Source organism: Solea senegalensis, linkage group LG15 (genome assembly GCF_019176455.1).
Source record: "Solea senegalensis isolate Sse05_10M linkage group LG15, IFAPA_SoseM_1, whole genome shotgun sequence".
NCBI lineage: Eukaryota > Metazoa > Chordata > Actinopteri > Pleuronectiformes > Soleidae > Solea > Solea senegalensis.
In genome coordinates this window covers 18,701,516-18,717,980 of record NC_058035.1, presented here as the reverse complement: position 1 = coordinate 18,717,980, position 16,465 = coordinate 18,701,516, and the positions used below count along the sequence as shown (strand labels likewise).

At 40.1% G+C, this 16,465-nt stretch overlaps 1 protein-coding gene across 2 annotated transcripts; it reads right to left on the bottom strand.

Annotated features, from left to right (window-relative positions):
- Positions 1-7,294: 7,294 nt before the first annotated feature.
- On the bottom strand, positions 7,295-15,338 carry LOC122781947 (TBC1 domain family member 10A-like). Of its 2 annotated transcripts, XM_044046075.1 has the most exons (10): positions 14,687-15,338; positions 12,661-12,760; positions 12,283-12,390; positions 11,863-11,969; positions 11,650-11,764; positions 10,673-10,738; positions 10,260-10,449; positions 9,629-9,783; positions 9,083-9,488; positions 7,295-8,973 (listed from the first exon to the last, which is right to left on the bottom strand). In XM_044046075.1, exons 1-9 carry the CDS (start codon positions 14,863-14,865, stop codon positions 9,087-9,089), a joined length of 1,422 nt encoding a protein of 473 aa, XP_043902010.1. In that variant the 5' UTR covers positions 14,866-15,338; the 3' UTR covers positions 7,295-8,973; positions 9,083-9,086. The 2 variants fall into 2 exon arrangements, with proteins under 2 accessions (XP_043902010.1, XP_043902009.1); XM_044046074.1 differs by having other exon boundaries at positions 7,295-9,488; positions 14,687-15,337.
- Positions 15,339-16,465: the final 1,127 nt, after the last annotated feature.

Sequence of the window (16,465 nt, the reverse complement as noted above, 5' to 3'; positions counted from 1 at the left end):
GACCTTGAAATAACATGTTCATCAGTTAGTTAAATAGTTAAATTGCTAGTGCATGTTCTTCTGGACCCAGCTCCGCATATGTTCCTGCACAGTTCCTACCCATGGAAGACAAGGGCATTGTTAAAGTGGTGAGACAATACCACTGATAGACTTCTATACTGGGAGACATTTGTGCCATGATAACATGACAATGCTTGATATCATAGAGCTGTAACTTACGCCATGACTGCAGGCGACCAGCTGTCTTATGATGGATGGATGAGAAAAACATAAACTGTGGTTGATACATGGGAAATGTAAGAAGAAAAACGATGTAAAGAAGGCATGTCAGGACTAGGAGACGGTGGAGGACAGGAAAGAAATGGTAGGCTATGACAAGATGTGATTTACCAGGTTTGTAGATTCTTGCAGTCACTCGCTGGAAACATTAGCAGATTTAAATCTGCTCCGAGGGTGAACTTTGTACCAGTTTTGTGACGGGTGAAGAAGCAGGACCGATCTGAATCTGAGAGACTTCACGATACAAAACCAGACGGATTCACACTTTGCAGAGGTCTCAAACTCACATGAAATCCAATTGATTTCATGTGGCCCGCCACTTAATATCAAGTTATAATAGATTTATTTGTGTATGTTTTTTAATAGACTTATTTTGTATCATTAATGCATTATTCAACTCAGGCACTTGAAATATCTATCATCAAGAATATCTTAATTGCCCACCTAATTGCTGAATAATTGCTTTTTTCCAAAAAATCTTGTTACAAAGTCTCTTCAGTACATCAGTAATTGATCCAGTGCATGACATTTAGGAGGAATTATTGGCATATACTTGCTTTAGAATAAACACAGTATGTTTTTTGTGTCTTTAGAATAGTAGAATAATGCATAGTTCCCAGATGTACTTGAATGGAGAGACTTGAGGGGAGGGGTCTTCCATTTACTACATTCTGCAAGTAAAAATATGTTAGCACACTAGAAATAAGTTATTTTATATTAATTCATTTCATTTATCCTCAACACAGTTTTAGCTATAAAACTATCTAGAATATAGGCCTAAATTTAATGACACCACACAACCAGTACATCCTGATTTTTGTTATTAAATTGTAAGTAGACTATTTTATTAATCCTAATGAGCTTCCTCCTAGATTATAATCTAACAAAAATATTGTTTATTCATATTCTAGATTCATATGGGAAAATAACAAAGTCCCTTACAGTAATTATCCTTATAGGTGATTCAGAGTCAGGGGATTTCAGAGGTTCTTGTTTCTGTGTGTGTGGCTCAGTCGACCAGGAGACACTGTTGCTGTAGAAATCTTCCCGCTGTCAACATGGACACAAAATATTTATCAAATATGGATGCGTGAGGACAGGAGAGGGAAACCCCAAACAGTCATATAAATAGCTCAGACCTGTATCCAAGGTCACCAGTGAAAATATAACCATTAGAGACGCAGGGGGGGGGGCGACGCCCTGTCTCTACCACAGCTGACAAATGACATTATTGTTAAAAACAGAAGGGACAAAAGGGGAGACGGTCATTTATTATTCACAGGAGCAGTGAGATAGATAGATAGATAGATAGATAGATAGATAGATAGATAGATAGATAGATAGATAGATAGATAGATAGATAGATAGATAGATAGATAGAGATAGATAGATAGATAGATAGATAGATAGATAGATAGATAGATAGATAGATAGATAGATAGATAGATAGATAGATAGATAGATAGATAGATAGATAGATAGATAGATAGATAGATAGATAGATAGATAGATAGATAGATAGATAGATAGATAGATAGATAGATAGATAGATAGATAGATAGATAGATAGATAGATAGATAGATAGAGTTTCTCCTCACTGCATGGAGTGTAGTCTTTTGCTGCAGATGGAGAAACATGTTCAGACAAGAAACATGAACATGCAAAACTATACTGTACAACATCTATGTGGTCACAGTGAGCGTGCTGATGCTTGCATGTCCTTTGTATGTGTGAGTCAATTTCAAGTACAAAGAAAATATAGGCTACTTTTCACACTGCAGGCTCACATTTATGAATTTTTTTTCGTCTCATATTCTCTCCAGGACTGTGTAAACAGCCAATGTCACATAGAATTTTATTTATTTATTTTTAAATATGATTTGAGTAATTTGTGAATAACAAACAAACAAAAAAACACGACAAATCTTCTTCACATAAGACAAACAGATTTTCAGTGTGAAAGTCACATTAATGGTGCAATGTGTAGCTTAGAGTTAAATATCGTGTTATTTATCATTGCATGCTTTAAAGGTCCAGTGTGTAAGAATTTTGAGTGCATGGTGAAACTGCTGAGTGGATTCCACTTTTCCCAAGCGTGTCAGGGAGCTGTGGTGTCCTCCACATACCAGTAACGATGGAAACATTCTCCACTCTTCTGCTCTTTCTGCAGTTTCCACTTCCTTTTTTAATTTCTTTGAAATTAGGTTTATTCATTTCTATTGAAACTACAAAAGTGCACTCCTGGAATTCAGTGTCAACACTGTTTTTTAAAAGCACTGAACAAACACACCCATGTTAAAAATAGAGATAAGGGAAACAAAAAACCAAAAAAACACTTTTTCTCTTCCTCTTTGTCCATCAGATAAAAAAAGATTATTGTGCAGAAATTCTCCTGAATATATGACCGATGACATTTATGAAACACTTGATGGTCAGAGACAAGTGTGTACGCAAAAGGTCTGAAATGTGAGAATTTCTTTAAAAGCACTGCTGGCTTTAGAAAGAGCGCAAGTATTTTTCTTTCGGGAATGACTTTTACTGATTTTAATGGCTGTTAAAACTTCACAGAGTTCTGAAACACAAGCCTTCACTCTAAAGTTTCAAGGTTGAAAGACACACACACACACACATGTTCACACACTATGTAACACCCATGACTACACTGGGTGCAATACAATAAGCTATTGTAACACCAAACCAAAGGTCTTGATGTCCATGTGCTATTGTCATTAGTCTCAGTTATAACAGGCTGTGAGGTCACTCACTGTTGACACACGCGCACACACACGCACACACAAACTCACTTCATGTGCAAGCATAAAAAAACTACTACTATTACTATTTGAATAAGTTGCATTGTCAAACACTAGGTTGTGATAGATATTGAGTTTGTTGTTAGAACACTGAAGGCCAGTATCTGTGTAATTATTGTATCTGTGTAAACATTGTTAAAAAATGTCTCTTTTGCTGTTGCGTGAGGTGAACCTGTTTTTTTTTCTTCTTTTAATTGAGTTGCTGATATTTCTCTTATCACAGGCTCACCATCTGCTTGTCTCGGTTGAGTCTGGCTCAGGTTTGCAGGAGCAGAGCATCTCTCTCTCTCGGCTTGGCACGAACACACACATACACACACACACACCAGCGCGCACACACACACACCAACAGCACCCCTCCCTCCCTCCTGTGTATCCTCTCTGAGCACCCGGCTTCCTTGCGGGGCAAAGAGAGGACTAGATGGACGGGAAAAGAGGAGACAGTGTGGATGTGACACAATAATGGCAGGAAGTGACTTCAGATCAATTGAGATTAGTGGAAAAGACACTAACACAGCACTGCGGCGGTAACAAACATCCCCAGTGAAGAGATAAACACGCAGCGACACAAACAGTCCCAAATAAACACAGAGTCGTGAGGACGTACGTGGCGTAAAAGGAATCATCCAGCAGAGCAACAAAACAACAGTTGTCTGAGATGACTTTAAAAATACTGCATCAGCTGCTTAATATTCCTAAATAGTGTACTGTATGCTGCAATCTAAAAATGCATTGGAGGGTAAATACACCACTAAATATCAATTTGGAATGCACCAGTTCTCCTCTATGTTCTGTAATCCTATTGAAACCATCTATGGTTACACACTATTCAACTTAAAAGTGCTGCTGAAGAGCATTTTTCTGAATTAATAATACTTAATGATTGGAAAACTGCAAAATCCAATCAGGTCGTCCACCTCCTTGACACATCTATCTGTAACCGGCAGCAAGTAGAAAAAGAATGAAGTGATTTTTTATTAAATTCTAATTAAACGATTGAAACTCTCACTGAGACGCAAAGACTTGTTTTTTAAAAACAATCAAATCAAGATGTAAGCAGGAAGTTGAAACAGTCAACAGAGAGGGACAGTGAGGGAGAGAGAGAGAGAGAGGAGAAATCTGTTCAACAGCCCGGAGGTCACACAGAGGTCACAGGAATACAAAAAAGACTGAGAGGTTTGAAAGTTGTGCCTTTTTTTGGGTGAGTTTTGTTAATGTTTATGTTACATCTCTGCCTCTGGTTGGTCGCCATGAGCGGACGCGATGCAGTGTGAGCGGGGGATGTGAGATTGGGAACAATAGGCTGGACACTGACCTGACGTTGTGATGCACTGATGAGAATAAATGAGACTTTCTGATTCATGAGACTCCTTCAGCTGCTCTGAAGGAGACCAGGGCGGGGGTCCCCCAGCTGGAATCAAGCAGGTGTTTGTCTCATTTCCTTAAAACAAATCAGAATCAGAAAAAAAACAAAACAAAGTTGATGGATCTCAGGTCATTAGGGCCGCATGTGCGGCTACCGTTGATCCTGATCAAGAGCCATGAAAGGACGTGCACACACACTTCCTGTCCACCGTACATTCAATGGACATCTGTTTGACCCCTGACACCTTCCACTCCAACTCTGCTTCCTGTCCCACACGTGCAAATCTACCACTTTGAGCTTTTCATCCCAGCTTTTCCCCCCCAAAAAACGTGGGAGAACCTCAAATATGACACATATGTACAATCACATGCTGCAAACAAACAGGAAAAACAGCTGTAACCGAATGCAACTAGTCAAGCTACTTTTTTTTTTGTTGCTCTTTTGTGCCCCCGACCACCACCCCTTGTAATCCACTCCTTTACGCAGAGGGCATGGGGTTGGTGGTGAAGAAGGAGGAGCAGGGACAAAAGTGCAGATCATCAATCCTCGTTACCAAAAAGCTTTAGAGAAGCTTTACAACTCATAAAGCCAGACTATAATCTCCCAGACGCTACACACATATGGTCCCATGAGATCATCCACTTTACTACGCTCTGCCAACCACCATAAACAGCCACGGTGTATAAACAGACATCACATGTGAGGGATATTATACTGCACACACATGATTTTCATAACACAGCCTGATGAGAGACACACGTCTGTCGCGATACGTGACATTGTGAAGAGTGGACACTCTGGAAGTGTGTGACAATGTGTTCTGATAGTGAAGAGGTTGGTTGGATTAGACATTAACACATTAATCAGCACTGAGTTTGACCCCAGTCTCAAAACACAAGGAAAAACTGATTTAGCGACACACACTGCTGTTTACGTCATTTTTTTTTCTGTTTGAAATCAAACTCACCATGCGAGTCCCCAGAAGCTAAAAAGGTTGATTTTCTGTATAGACTTTGGTGCAGGAGAGTGAGCTGTTTACAAACTTCAGTTTCCAGCTGGAAAATGTCCCCATATAATGCAAAATATTGTCCTTAACATCTAAACCAATCCAACTTCATTGAAGCACTTTGAAGACAACACAGTTGGTCAAAGTGCTGTGCACACACACGGGGACAGATGAGTAAAAACAATAAGACAATACAAACAGTAAATGGCAATATCTAAGGGAGTTAAAAATGTCTTTTAAGAGAGGACTTTTCAAAACAAGTAAAGTTTCGGGGTAGCAAGTGAAAATGTGTTGTTACCACTAAGCTTCCTCTTTGTCTTACTGGACAGAAGCTGTGGGGGGAAAAACCACAAAGACATTTAAAAATAAATGAACTAATTTTAAAACCTAATCTCATGATTTAGTACCAGAGCTTTGAAGACGCAAGTGACGTACGGCTAAGCCCGACATAGAGAACGACATCACAGTAGTCTAAGCGAGTCGCGATGAAAGCATGATTAAAATTAGCTTTGGCGAGTTGTCTCAATTAAAAAAAGCTGGACTTGACCAGCGTTTAAGATCGTTGTCCAGTCTTACACTCAGACATGAAGAAACCACATGAACAGGATCTTTGGAGGTATCACTAGGCCCAAACAACACGACCTCAGTCTTTTTATTTGCATTTTCCTGTTTTAGTGGCACACAAAATTTAATGTCGTCAGCATAAAGATGACGATGCTGTGTTTTTTGGACAAGTGATCCACAAATTGGCCCAAAAATGTAACCTGAAAAAAAGAAATGGTATACAATGATGACAACAACGATGATGCTTTGAAGTACACATACAGTACAAAGTACAAAATGAGGGGCATAAAGCGGTCTCATCGGCTCCGGTCTTATCTGAGAGTGAGGATACGTCTGGGTCACTTCTCCTCCTTCTCCTCCTCCTCTCCGATTAGCCATGAAACCAGTCTTACACCCTCTATTGTCTCAACTGGGGTTTAGCCAATGTCCCCCTCGTATGCCAGCACTGAGAGTGACTGACAGCCAGGTGGAGGGCGGGGTAAGTGTTGGGGTGTGGTTGGATTGAGGTGAGAGGGTGGAGTAGGGTTGGAAATGGGTGGAGAAGCTGTCATTGTTTACAGACAGCACAAAGCACAAAAGGGGACGATGAGAGGACACAGAAATACAAAAATGCACTAATAACAGGCAACCTCGCAGGAAGCGCAGAAATAGGAAAAGCCACTGTGAGTGCGTCTTGAGAATGTGATGCCCGTCATTTGATAGATGGGCATCATAAATCTCTCAGCTTTGTCCTCGAGCGTACTCTCAAAAGAGTGTTGAGACGCTGAGGACAACAAGGACTCAGCCAGCTGTGGGACGACAATTATGTCCAAAGCCACCCGTAATTGTCCTTAAATACATTTTAAACAGTTTTGAGGGCAAATTAAAACATAGAGCAGAGCATTCTTGGCTGTCATGTTTTTGGACTGAAGCTGAACCTTGTTGAGGAAAAAGAAGAAGGAGGAGAAGGACAGGGGTCTGCTCTGTACGCAGTCCTTTCAGAGACCAAAGGCAAATGGCTGGGTGAGACGCTGTGGGAATTCGACCTATTTGAGATGCAAATTCCACAAAGAGCTGAAAGAGCCGGAGAAACAGGTGCCTAAGGAAGTGTGCTGCTGTGTGTGCGAGCGAGGGAGCGCTGAATGATAACACAGGGTGTATTCAAATCCTGCTCTTTCGCTCCACTCTGTGTGGCACTATTTCCTCACTTGTCTCATTTTCTTTGTTTCATGGTAAATTACAAAGAAAATGTAGTAAAAAACAAAAAAAAGGACGGATAAGCATGATGCAAGAGATTCAAATTTTATTGATTTCGTTGTAATTTGGTACAAAAACGCTTTGCACGTCTTGATAAATAGATTTTTTTTAAATTCACTTGATGTAATTTATACTGGTTCAAACAGTAGAAGTCGCACATTTGCATGGCCCGCAGACTAAATCAGTGTTATGTTTTAACATAATTAAGGAATAATGAGAATCTTAAAGACAGAAAAAACAGGGAATCAACATTTTTGGGTGACAAACAACATCCTGTGTGTCCTTCATCCTCAAGAATAACTGGACAGCCACTCTTTCTAATCGCTAAATGAAGCTCAGTTGGTTAAATGTGCGGTGTGAGAAAAATCAACCCGTAGCATATACTTAGAAATACCCACAGTTTGTAAAATAAACTATTTTTCCATGACTTTCATAACTTGATCTCAAGAACTGGTGATGTTAAATATTGATTGCTTATGAATCCACTTCCACCCGTTTCCTCATTTGCACCATAACCTGACACAAGATGAACATCTGCACAGAAAGCTCAATCAAAGGTTTACGTCTCTTGACTTTTGACACCTAGAATTCTAACAAAGGTCCTTTGAATTAAAGTGCAGAAAATCCTGAAAGTTCAAACAGAGTAACTAATGGTGCCATTTAAATTGATTTGACATTCATATTCATGTTTGATTGATAAGCTTGTGCAGTTTTAACAATGCTTCAACATATACTTCTCTGTGTCTTTTATTAGGATTAAAAAACCCCAAAGTAATCTGAAAATATACAACTATTTAAGCATTTCAACAAAACAACAAAAACATCTCCCAATGCCATATTCTCCTCTTTTTTTAACTAGCATCAAATATATTTTAGTATAAATTTTCGACGTGATTGTACAAAACAGCTTCATATTAGCATTCTTCAATACAGCATTGTTTATCTTTTACTTCAATATAAACCCTACATTTTCCCCAACAACTAAAGGACAAAAATAATTGTCTGGAAAACATACTTTTCAAAAAAAAATATGCGTTATATAAATCTTTGGCTTAGTGGCGTTAAAAAATAAAAAAAGAATATCCCTGCACACTTCTTCCTTCATTTGAGAGTCACACACCCAGCTTCTGTTTCTGCTCCTAATCCACCTCTGCTGGTTTCTACTGAGGCAGAGAGAGATAATCTCAAAGCGCCCTCTAGTGTCAAACAATAGCAAATGCAGCACAAAAGACCCAGTAAGTGTTGTGTCTGCAAATGACCAAAAACAACAAAAGCAGGAAGAATGCAAATCTCTGTCGGCTGATGTCACCTAGAAAGTGCTCAAGAAAATTAAGAATAATAAAAAGACTTCATTTATAAACAGAGCACAGAACCAGAGCATTCCTTTAAGACATAAATAGCAGCAGAAGCTGTTAACAGTGATATAGTGAGTCTGTAATCCCTACATGTTCAGTCATACGAAGCTCAGAGCGTCATATTCAACTTTACAAAAGGAGTAGAAAAGTGCACACAGTCGCCACCTGCTGTTGCTCCCTGGCATTGACACATGATTCACACTGCAAACGTTGATTTTTGTCAGATAAAAACATTCGATTTCTTTCACAAAGACTTCATAATTACCTTTTTTTTTTAAATTTCAAAACTTTTGTTTTGTTGGAGTGTCCCGACAGCAAAAACATTCATCTGAAGCTGAAACCTGTCGCATCTCCTACAGACAGAGGTGAAGGACAGGCTCACAGACGGCTCTAGAATCCGCTAAATTAGTAAAGGCTGTATGTAATGATTTTTTCTTATCAGTAAACTGGTGTGATACTTACCCTGCTACAGGTAAGTGTCATGCTCTGCACTGCTCAGACTTTCTTTGGACTCTTGCAAAGTCATGTGTTTGAGGAGAGGCAACGGGTCACTGGAAGAAGGATAAGGATTCACCGTCTCCACCGGTGGCAGGATTGTCGTCTTCGGCCAATCCTTACCATTCTTGCCTCTCTTTGCGTCGTCTGCTTGCAGCACGCCCGTCTTGGTCGCCAGGGGAGACTCCACGATGATGGTGGGCCGCTGTCTCAGGTCCTGCCGGCTGGGTGGCTCGGCGGCCATGATGGCCTTGGCGCCGTGCATTCTGGGAGGGGACTTACAGTTTAGATCCCCGCGAGTCTCCTTCCAGCGGCGCTGCTGAGTATGATGTTCCTTCTCGATGTCTCTCTCAGACACTGGTAATGCTATAATCTGAGAGATGGCGATAGCATATGTGAGTTTAAACTCCAGCTCCATAACCACAAAGAGAGCAAAGTCAAAAGAGGGACTGAGTGTGCAGCAGGTGCTGAGTCAGAACAATACAGTGGAAAACACAGTGAGTTTAACCGTACCTCGTGGACCAGGAACCGCTCTTGCATGTACTGAGGCTTTATAGCTCGCAGCAGCTCCATTGTTTCATAGAGACCTTGGCAGGCCTTCACTTTTTCTTGAGATCCCAACATGTATTTTAGGAGAACCAGGCCAACCTTGAACAGGATCTTCACTCCTGAGAGTAGCAGACAAAAGCAGCGAGACAAGTGTCACCTAACTGCTGAAGTTGTTCAAGGTACATTATGAAAGAAAAATCAATTTCAAAGATTTCAACCTTCAAATAATGTCTCCACGACAACCCACACCACAAGTTGAGGCGGGGGAACGCTGTCCAATATTTTGAAATCTGCCTCTTGTGAAAAGTCTGTAGCTGACTTTGCTCGGCCTGTTTACACCACTGTATTTTAACATTGGAGTTACTCTGAGTGCTCAATATTTTCTCAGGTGATACTTGGTATAAAAAGTCCGGAAACCACTGCTCTAATATTTTACAAGAAAGATAACAAGGATCTGCAGGAAAGGGCTGGTGTCTTACTGGTAAAACTAGAAGTACATACTTAAGAGCATGTACATCATGATGTCATTTTTGTTGAGAAATCATTTTTAGTAATAGATAAGCATGTGTATGTGTGTGCGCACGTGTGATCTCACCCTCACAAAGGAACATGTCCCAAACACGCAGCACTGAAGCCCACGGCAGAGTGCGAGAGAAGGCGCACATGAACCACTCGGTCATGTACAGGATTGGCTCCAGCTTGTGCTTCTTCAGGTGGCCATGGGCCACAGGGGAAACCTTCTTCAGCAGAGCGTTCAGGATCTCACCGTCCAGCTGGATCGCCTCCTGTGGACACACAGTGGAACAGCAGTCAGTGAAGGGTGACCAGGAGCACATTCCTTTCACTTCGTCTAATCGGATTGTGTCATTATCTCGTCCCTGCGGCCTAGTCACTCACCACCTCATGACAAACATATTATGACAACTGATTTAATAAACTGAGGTGAACTGGAAATTTCGTTTTTTGAAACACACATGCAAAGTTTAGATGTTTTTTCATGTGACATACCAGTCCTGTGCTGTAGTATCCAGGAAGGTATTTTTCACAAATCTGGACAAGAACCCAGAAAGCATCCTGCAACAATGAAAAGAATGAGAGAAGGTATTTATCTTAGTGAAACTGTCAGTTCAGGGTGCTTTCATACCTGTATTTTCATTCAGATTCATGGAGTAATATATTAAAATGATGCTCTTAACCTTAATTCGATTCATTTTCACACTGCAGTCTACACTCAACATGCCTTCAATGCTACATGCTTAAAAACAGTTTTGTGATCGGTCAGAATTTTGTGGGAAATTTGCCATTCTCTGGTTGGTGATATACCAGTGTTCAGTATATGAACATTTCCAATTTCAGCGAGCAATTGGGCTACGCTGAGAAAACAATGCCATATATCTTGTGATGATAAGAAGATTCAGACACAGAAGAAGGAGAAGACATGCATAATGACCTACTCACTGCTTAGTTATATAGAGTCTAGGCTTATTGATACAAGTCTAGACTCTATTCAAAGTGTAGCTTGAAATCTGTTTACCAAAGTCCTTTCTGGCAGTGGAAGTGGCACTGTTGCAACAGCTTGGTCGTACCGGTTTGTGGGCAAATGTAGCTGGATACTAAACTAAATTGTGTACACACTGCCAATGAACCGCTCCGTGGAGCGATTGTGACTGAGCTGAGACTGCACTCTCCAGACGGTCTCAGCCCGGTTGATTTGTGCCAAAATGGCGTGCGATTGCTATGTTCACACAAGCCCATTAGACCCGATCTAGGGGAGAAATGACCCCGGTTTTGGAACAACAAGCTAGGTATGAAGGTGACCTATGAAGGTTATGTCATCAGATAACATTCTTTCAGAATGGGAATTTCACTCTTTTAGGGGGCCAATTGAACAGTGATTATCTATTAGTAACAACATGTTAATTATTATTTATATATTAGAGAGAAAAATACATCTGTTGAGGTTAAAATGTCTACTATGTGCTCACCTCAGCTGGCATATGCATCAGGAGAACAGCAGCAATAGGAGCCTGAGCCTGACAATAACCTTCTTCTGGACGATACAGTGTATAAGCCTTCAAAACACGGAACAGGTCCTGCTGCCTACATGTATGGATATATATATATATATATATGATCAGTGTATTTATTAACCACTAGCAGCATCAGTAAAAAATTAAAACAACCACAACAGCGCTTACCCATGACCTCCTCTTGCTGAAAACATCTCGTGAAAGGGAAACTGCCGATGAAGATCTCTCTCAATTATATCTACCCAATTTGAAGTTCCTGGTTGGTCATCCAGTTCCTGTAAAACAATCGTTTTTGCAACACAAAAGAGAAACTAATTAGTTTTTAACTAACAATTTTATGAGCAAAGCACATCGAACACTTAAAGCCTCAGTTGAAATGACACAACTTGTAGCACACTTTGGGACATGCATGTATAATTCATACATATACAGTATAGTATGTATTTTCATTATGAAGATATATTATTGTATTTTGAAAAATACTCACAACCTTATATATGTATACATATATATACATATAATATATATATACATACATATATATGTGTGTATATATATATAATAATATACCATAAAAATATAACTGACCTGAAATCTGCCCTGGTTTTGCTCCCTCTTCACCTTGCCCCCAGTGAGGTAGAGCCAGGCTCGGCCACGCAGCGATGGGGGGACCCCCTTCTGACAGCGCTCTTTCACCTGGTATTTAACACATGCTTAGTTAGAGAGCCTTTAAAAAGAACGTCTTTAACTTTCCTGTTTCTTTTAGCAGCTGGAACACGTTAGACGTTTATGTTAATATTTCCAACTAAAACTGAAACCTGGCACAAATGCCTTTTGATCAAAAAATACTCAAAAATACTCCACTACTTACTAAATAACCTGGAAAATGCTCTTTACCATAATTAGTAATTAACAAAATGCCCTTAATGAAGTAGTGACGATATAAGTAAACAGTGCAGTGCAGACCTTCTTGTGTTTCTTGGCCATCCACTTGTCCCAGTTGTTGAGCATCTCCAGCCATTTTGACTCTCGTAGTCTCAGGACCTCAATGGGAATTTCTTCTGTACTATGGCAGCAGGAGAAAAGATTATGATAAGAAACAAAGTATTTTTATGACAGGGATTTCCCCATCATATGCACAGGGTTAGGTGAGTGTGAGAGTGTGTGTGCAGTGGCTCATCTCTTCCTTGTCCAAACAGGAAACCTACTCTCAGACCATACAGTGGACCACTTGCCATCAGCAGCGAACAACGAGGAAAACAGGAAGCATTGGGAGAACTTTCCCCTACTTCAGTTCCCTTCAACCACCTACACAAAACACAAGCCACCTCACCTCACTAGAGCCCGACTGAAGATCACAGCGGTCATTTTGACTCCTGAACACAAGCCTGTTTTTCTTGGCAAACGAATAAAACATTTGCATGCCTTTTCAAAAGATCACAATTTGTCAGACACTTCTAAACCTATCAAAGGGATTTAGCAGAGCTAATGTGTATAAATATGGACTTATCTGCCAACACAAGACAAACAGTGCAGTGTAGGTTGCATGGTAAATGTAACAACCCAGATTGACCATCCACAAGATTTAGGCCAGAATAATTCAAGGGACATTTGTGGCAAGAATGGGGACATTAACAACACAAATTAATGCTGTACTTACTCTTTGTATATAAAGAGTAAGTACAGAAAGAATGTGTTGCAAGAGGAAGGTTGAGCAAAGAAGGTTGCTCAAAGAACACTGCCTAAAACCAGGCATATGTTATTTATCTTGTGAACGTTTCCTTACTATTATTTAAAAAGGTTTGACAGTAGCTATTTTTCTTTCTGCATTCCTTTGAAAACTAATGGAACGTTGAGAAGAAAACACCCCTCTTCCTGTGCTTATACTGTAACTCATAAACTTATAAAAAACATGTGACATGTAGACACATTTCTTTAAAGAAAGGTTGGGAACTGCTGATTCATGTGGCATGACTAAAAGGTTTTTAATCAGATTAAGGTTAGGATTCAAATCAAGATAAATTAAGCACCTGAAATGCTCTCTAAAATCAAACCATATTCAAATGGTACCAAAAATCCACACACAAATGAAATGACAGATTCTACACGGAGCAGACTGATGATCCCAACATGTGCTTTTTTTCTAGTGTGTGTGTTTGTTCACATACTTGTTTTGTTATATCACAGTTTCAATTACCAACACTGAATTTTTCAGTAGCAGTAGTCCTCATGGGGATCAAAGCCAAGTCCTGATGAAACAAAAACTCATTTTGCAGCCTCAGGATAAAGTTTGGATTAAGATAAGGACTGTGGGCAGGTTAAGATTAAGGTTAGGCATTAAATGGTTTTGGTTATGATCAAACAGATTTTGGTCCAAACCATTGTGAGGTCATTTTCAAAGGGCTTTCTGAGTGAAAAAACTTGGTTTTAGGGTTACAGGTAGACCTTGGCTGAAGATTTGGGTTGAGCATTTGGATAAAGTGGTCAAGGTGAGGATAGGGGAGTAAGTAATGTCCCCTACATTGGTTTCACACCAAGTTTTAGTAGGGATGCACGGTATCGGCGAAAACAAGTATGTGATTGTGCCTCCTACAGCTAATTAGAGTTCTACTGATATTACGCCAATACGGTTATTTACTTATTTAAAACAGCATATTAGCTGTTAATAAGACTTTTTTTTATCAGGCATTTAAAAACCATACTCCAAATGCACCATTTGCAGCCCTCACTCCACCATGTTGCTTGAGTTTACTGAAGCATTTACGTCATGTTAAGGGTTGATGCGTCCTGTCGGAATTTACTGATTTCTTTTGGCAAGTATTGGACCAATACCGAGAATACCAGATTGTACTGTATCTGTGAGTGTCCTCACAACTACAGAGAGACACAAGTGTGTGAAGAGTGACAGAGAATATTCGGCTATGTTGCTGTCAACAACATACACGTTTCAGTTTATGTGAGCGGCAGCAAAGCTTTATGAAACTCCACTTACGCTTCTCCACCGGACTGCTGGGCTCCACCGATGAATCCGTACTTATCCACCCGCTCCTCCTGAGGGATGGCATTGCCATTTACCTCTGCCTCACGTCCATACAACCCGTCTTTCCCATTATCTGTCAGCTTGTCTGTGCTGCCCCAGTCCAGTCCATTACCCTGCTTAGTTTTTGCCATTTAATCAACATTTACCTCACAGTCTGTTCTCACAACTTCGCACTAGACTGAAAAGCTTTGACTTAAAGTCAAAGCTTTGCTCTCCATGAAGACGCCCGCAGGTTAGCTAACCTGAAGTCATAGCTAGCCACTGTTGCTCCGTGCTAGGATTTGCTTCCTAGCTGCTAGTCTGCGAATGTTCCAAACAGGTAGTCTATTTTTAAAGAAAGTAAAACACCTCCCCTTGAGCACGGTAATTAGTGTTTGCAACCAGGAGAAACGATTTCAATTCAAGTCGTCAAACCACGTAGGAGTTGAGCGCTGCTATCTCGACGAACTATTACAGAAAATGTAGCTGTTAACTCCGAAGCTAACATGCTAGCATCATACTAGTGTCAGCTGATACACACACACACACACACACACACACGTAGGAATCACTGCTGTCAGCAGGAATGTGAAGTTAGCTGTGTGTGGGCTACAAGGAAGGTGGAGTAGATTAGTAAACATCCATGACGTCCTATATGACTCTCCACCGCCACCTACTGCTGAAAATAACACACGAATCACACGCAGGTTCACAAGTTTGTGACTGAGGGGTGAAGTTCGTTTTTGGATGTGGATGACCGTCAAAACTGTGCAGTTTTAATGGAAGAAAATTTGGCTCCAAACCAATCCAAATAGAGACTCAGTATTTGGATGAACAGTAAACAACTTTATGTATTGGAGGAATTTAATGCATGTTATATTTTATGTAAATATTTTCAATTACATAATGTTTAGAATTAGAATTAGCTATTTTTGCACACACGCCAATTAGGAATAATGAGTTTGACCTCTGTATCACATCCGTATTACACACAAGCTAGGCACAGGAGCAGTGGGCTGCACTTACATGTGCCCAAGGAGCAATGGGGGATTGGGTGCCTTGCTCAGTGGCACCCCAGCCCTTGCCGCTTCCTGGGATTGAACTGGTGACCTCTGATTATAAGCCCAATTCCCTTCCTCTTGTATTAACATTAGTAGCTTTCATGTCACATTAACCAACTCCAAAACTCCAAGTTATACACACACTCTTTTAAAAACTGATTCTTCTTTTTTACATGTTTTAATATTATATAATCGTCTATATATAGAACATCTTTATTTGAAGATGAAACATAGCATGAAATCACAAAAGCAAATAAATTTAGTATAAATACTAGATTCTTTATTTAAATATTGTACATATTTTAAAACATATTTACATAAATTAGACCTGTATTGTTACACATTGTATACACCATCATAGGTGTCTTTCATACGCACAGACATTGCTTGCTGGAGGACAATCACACCATAGAGACTGCAGAAGCACCTTTGATAACAACTTTGAAGGACAGAACAAGTGGGGGCATTTACCATACATCAAACACTGGGCAAAGTGAGGGAGACGAGACAAGCTTGCAATGACAGGAAAGGCCTCTTGATTACAGGTCTAGCTATTCATTAAGGCTGAAACTGTGCTCACTCACACATTTTAAGTACACAGCACCATTACCCAATTCACCACCCCTCCCTCTGTGTATAGTTACACCTCTCTGTCAAATATAGCTTTATCATGAGACTAAAAACAAATTCA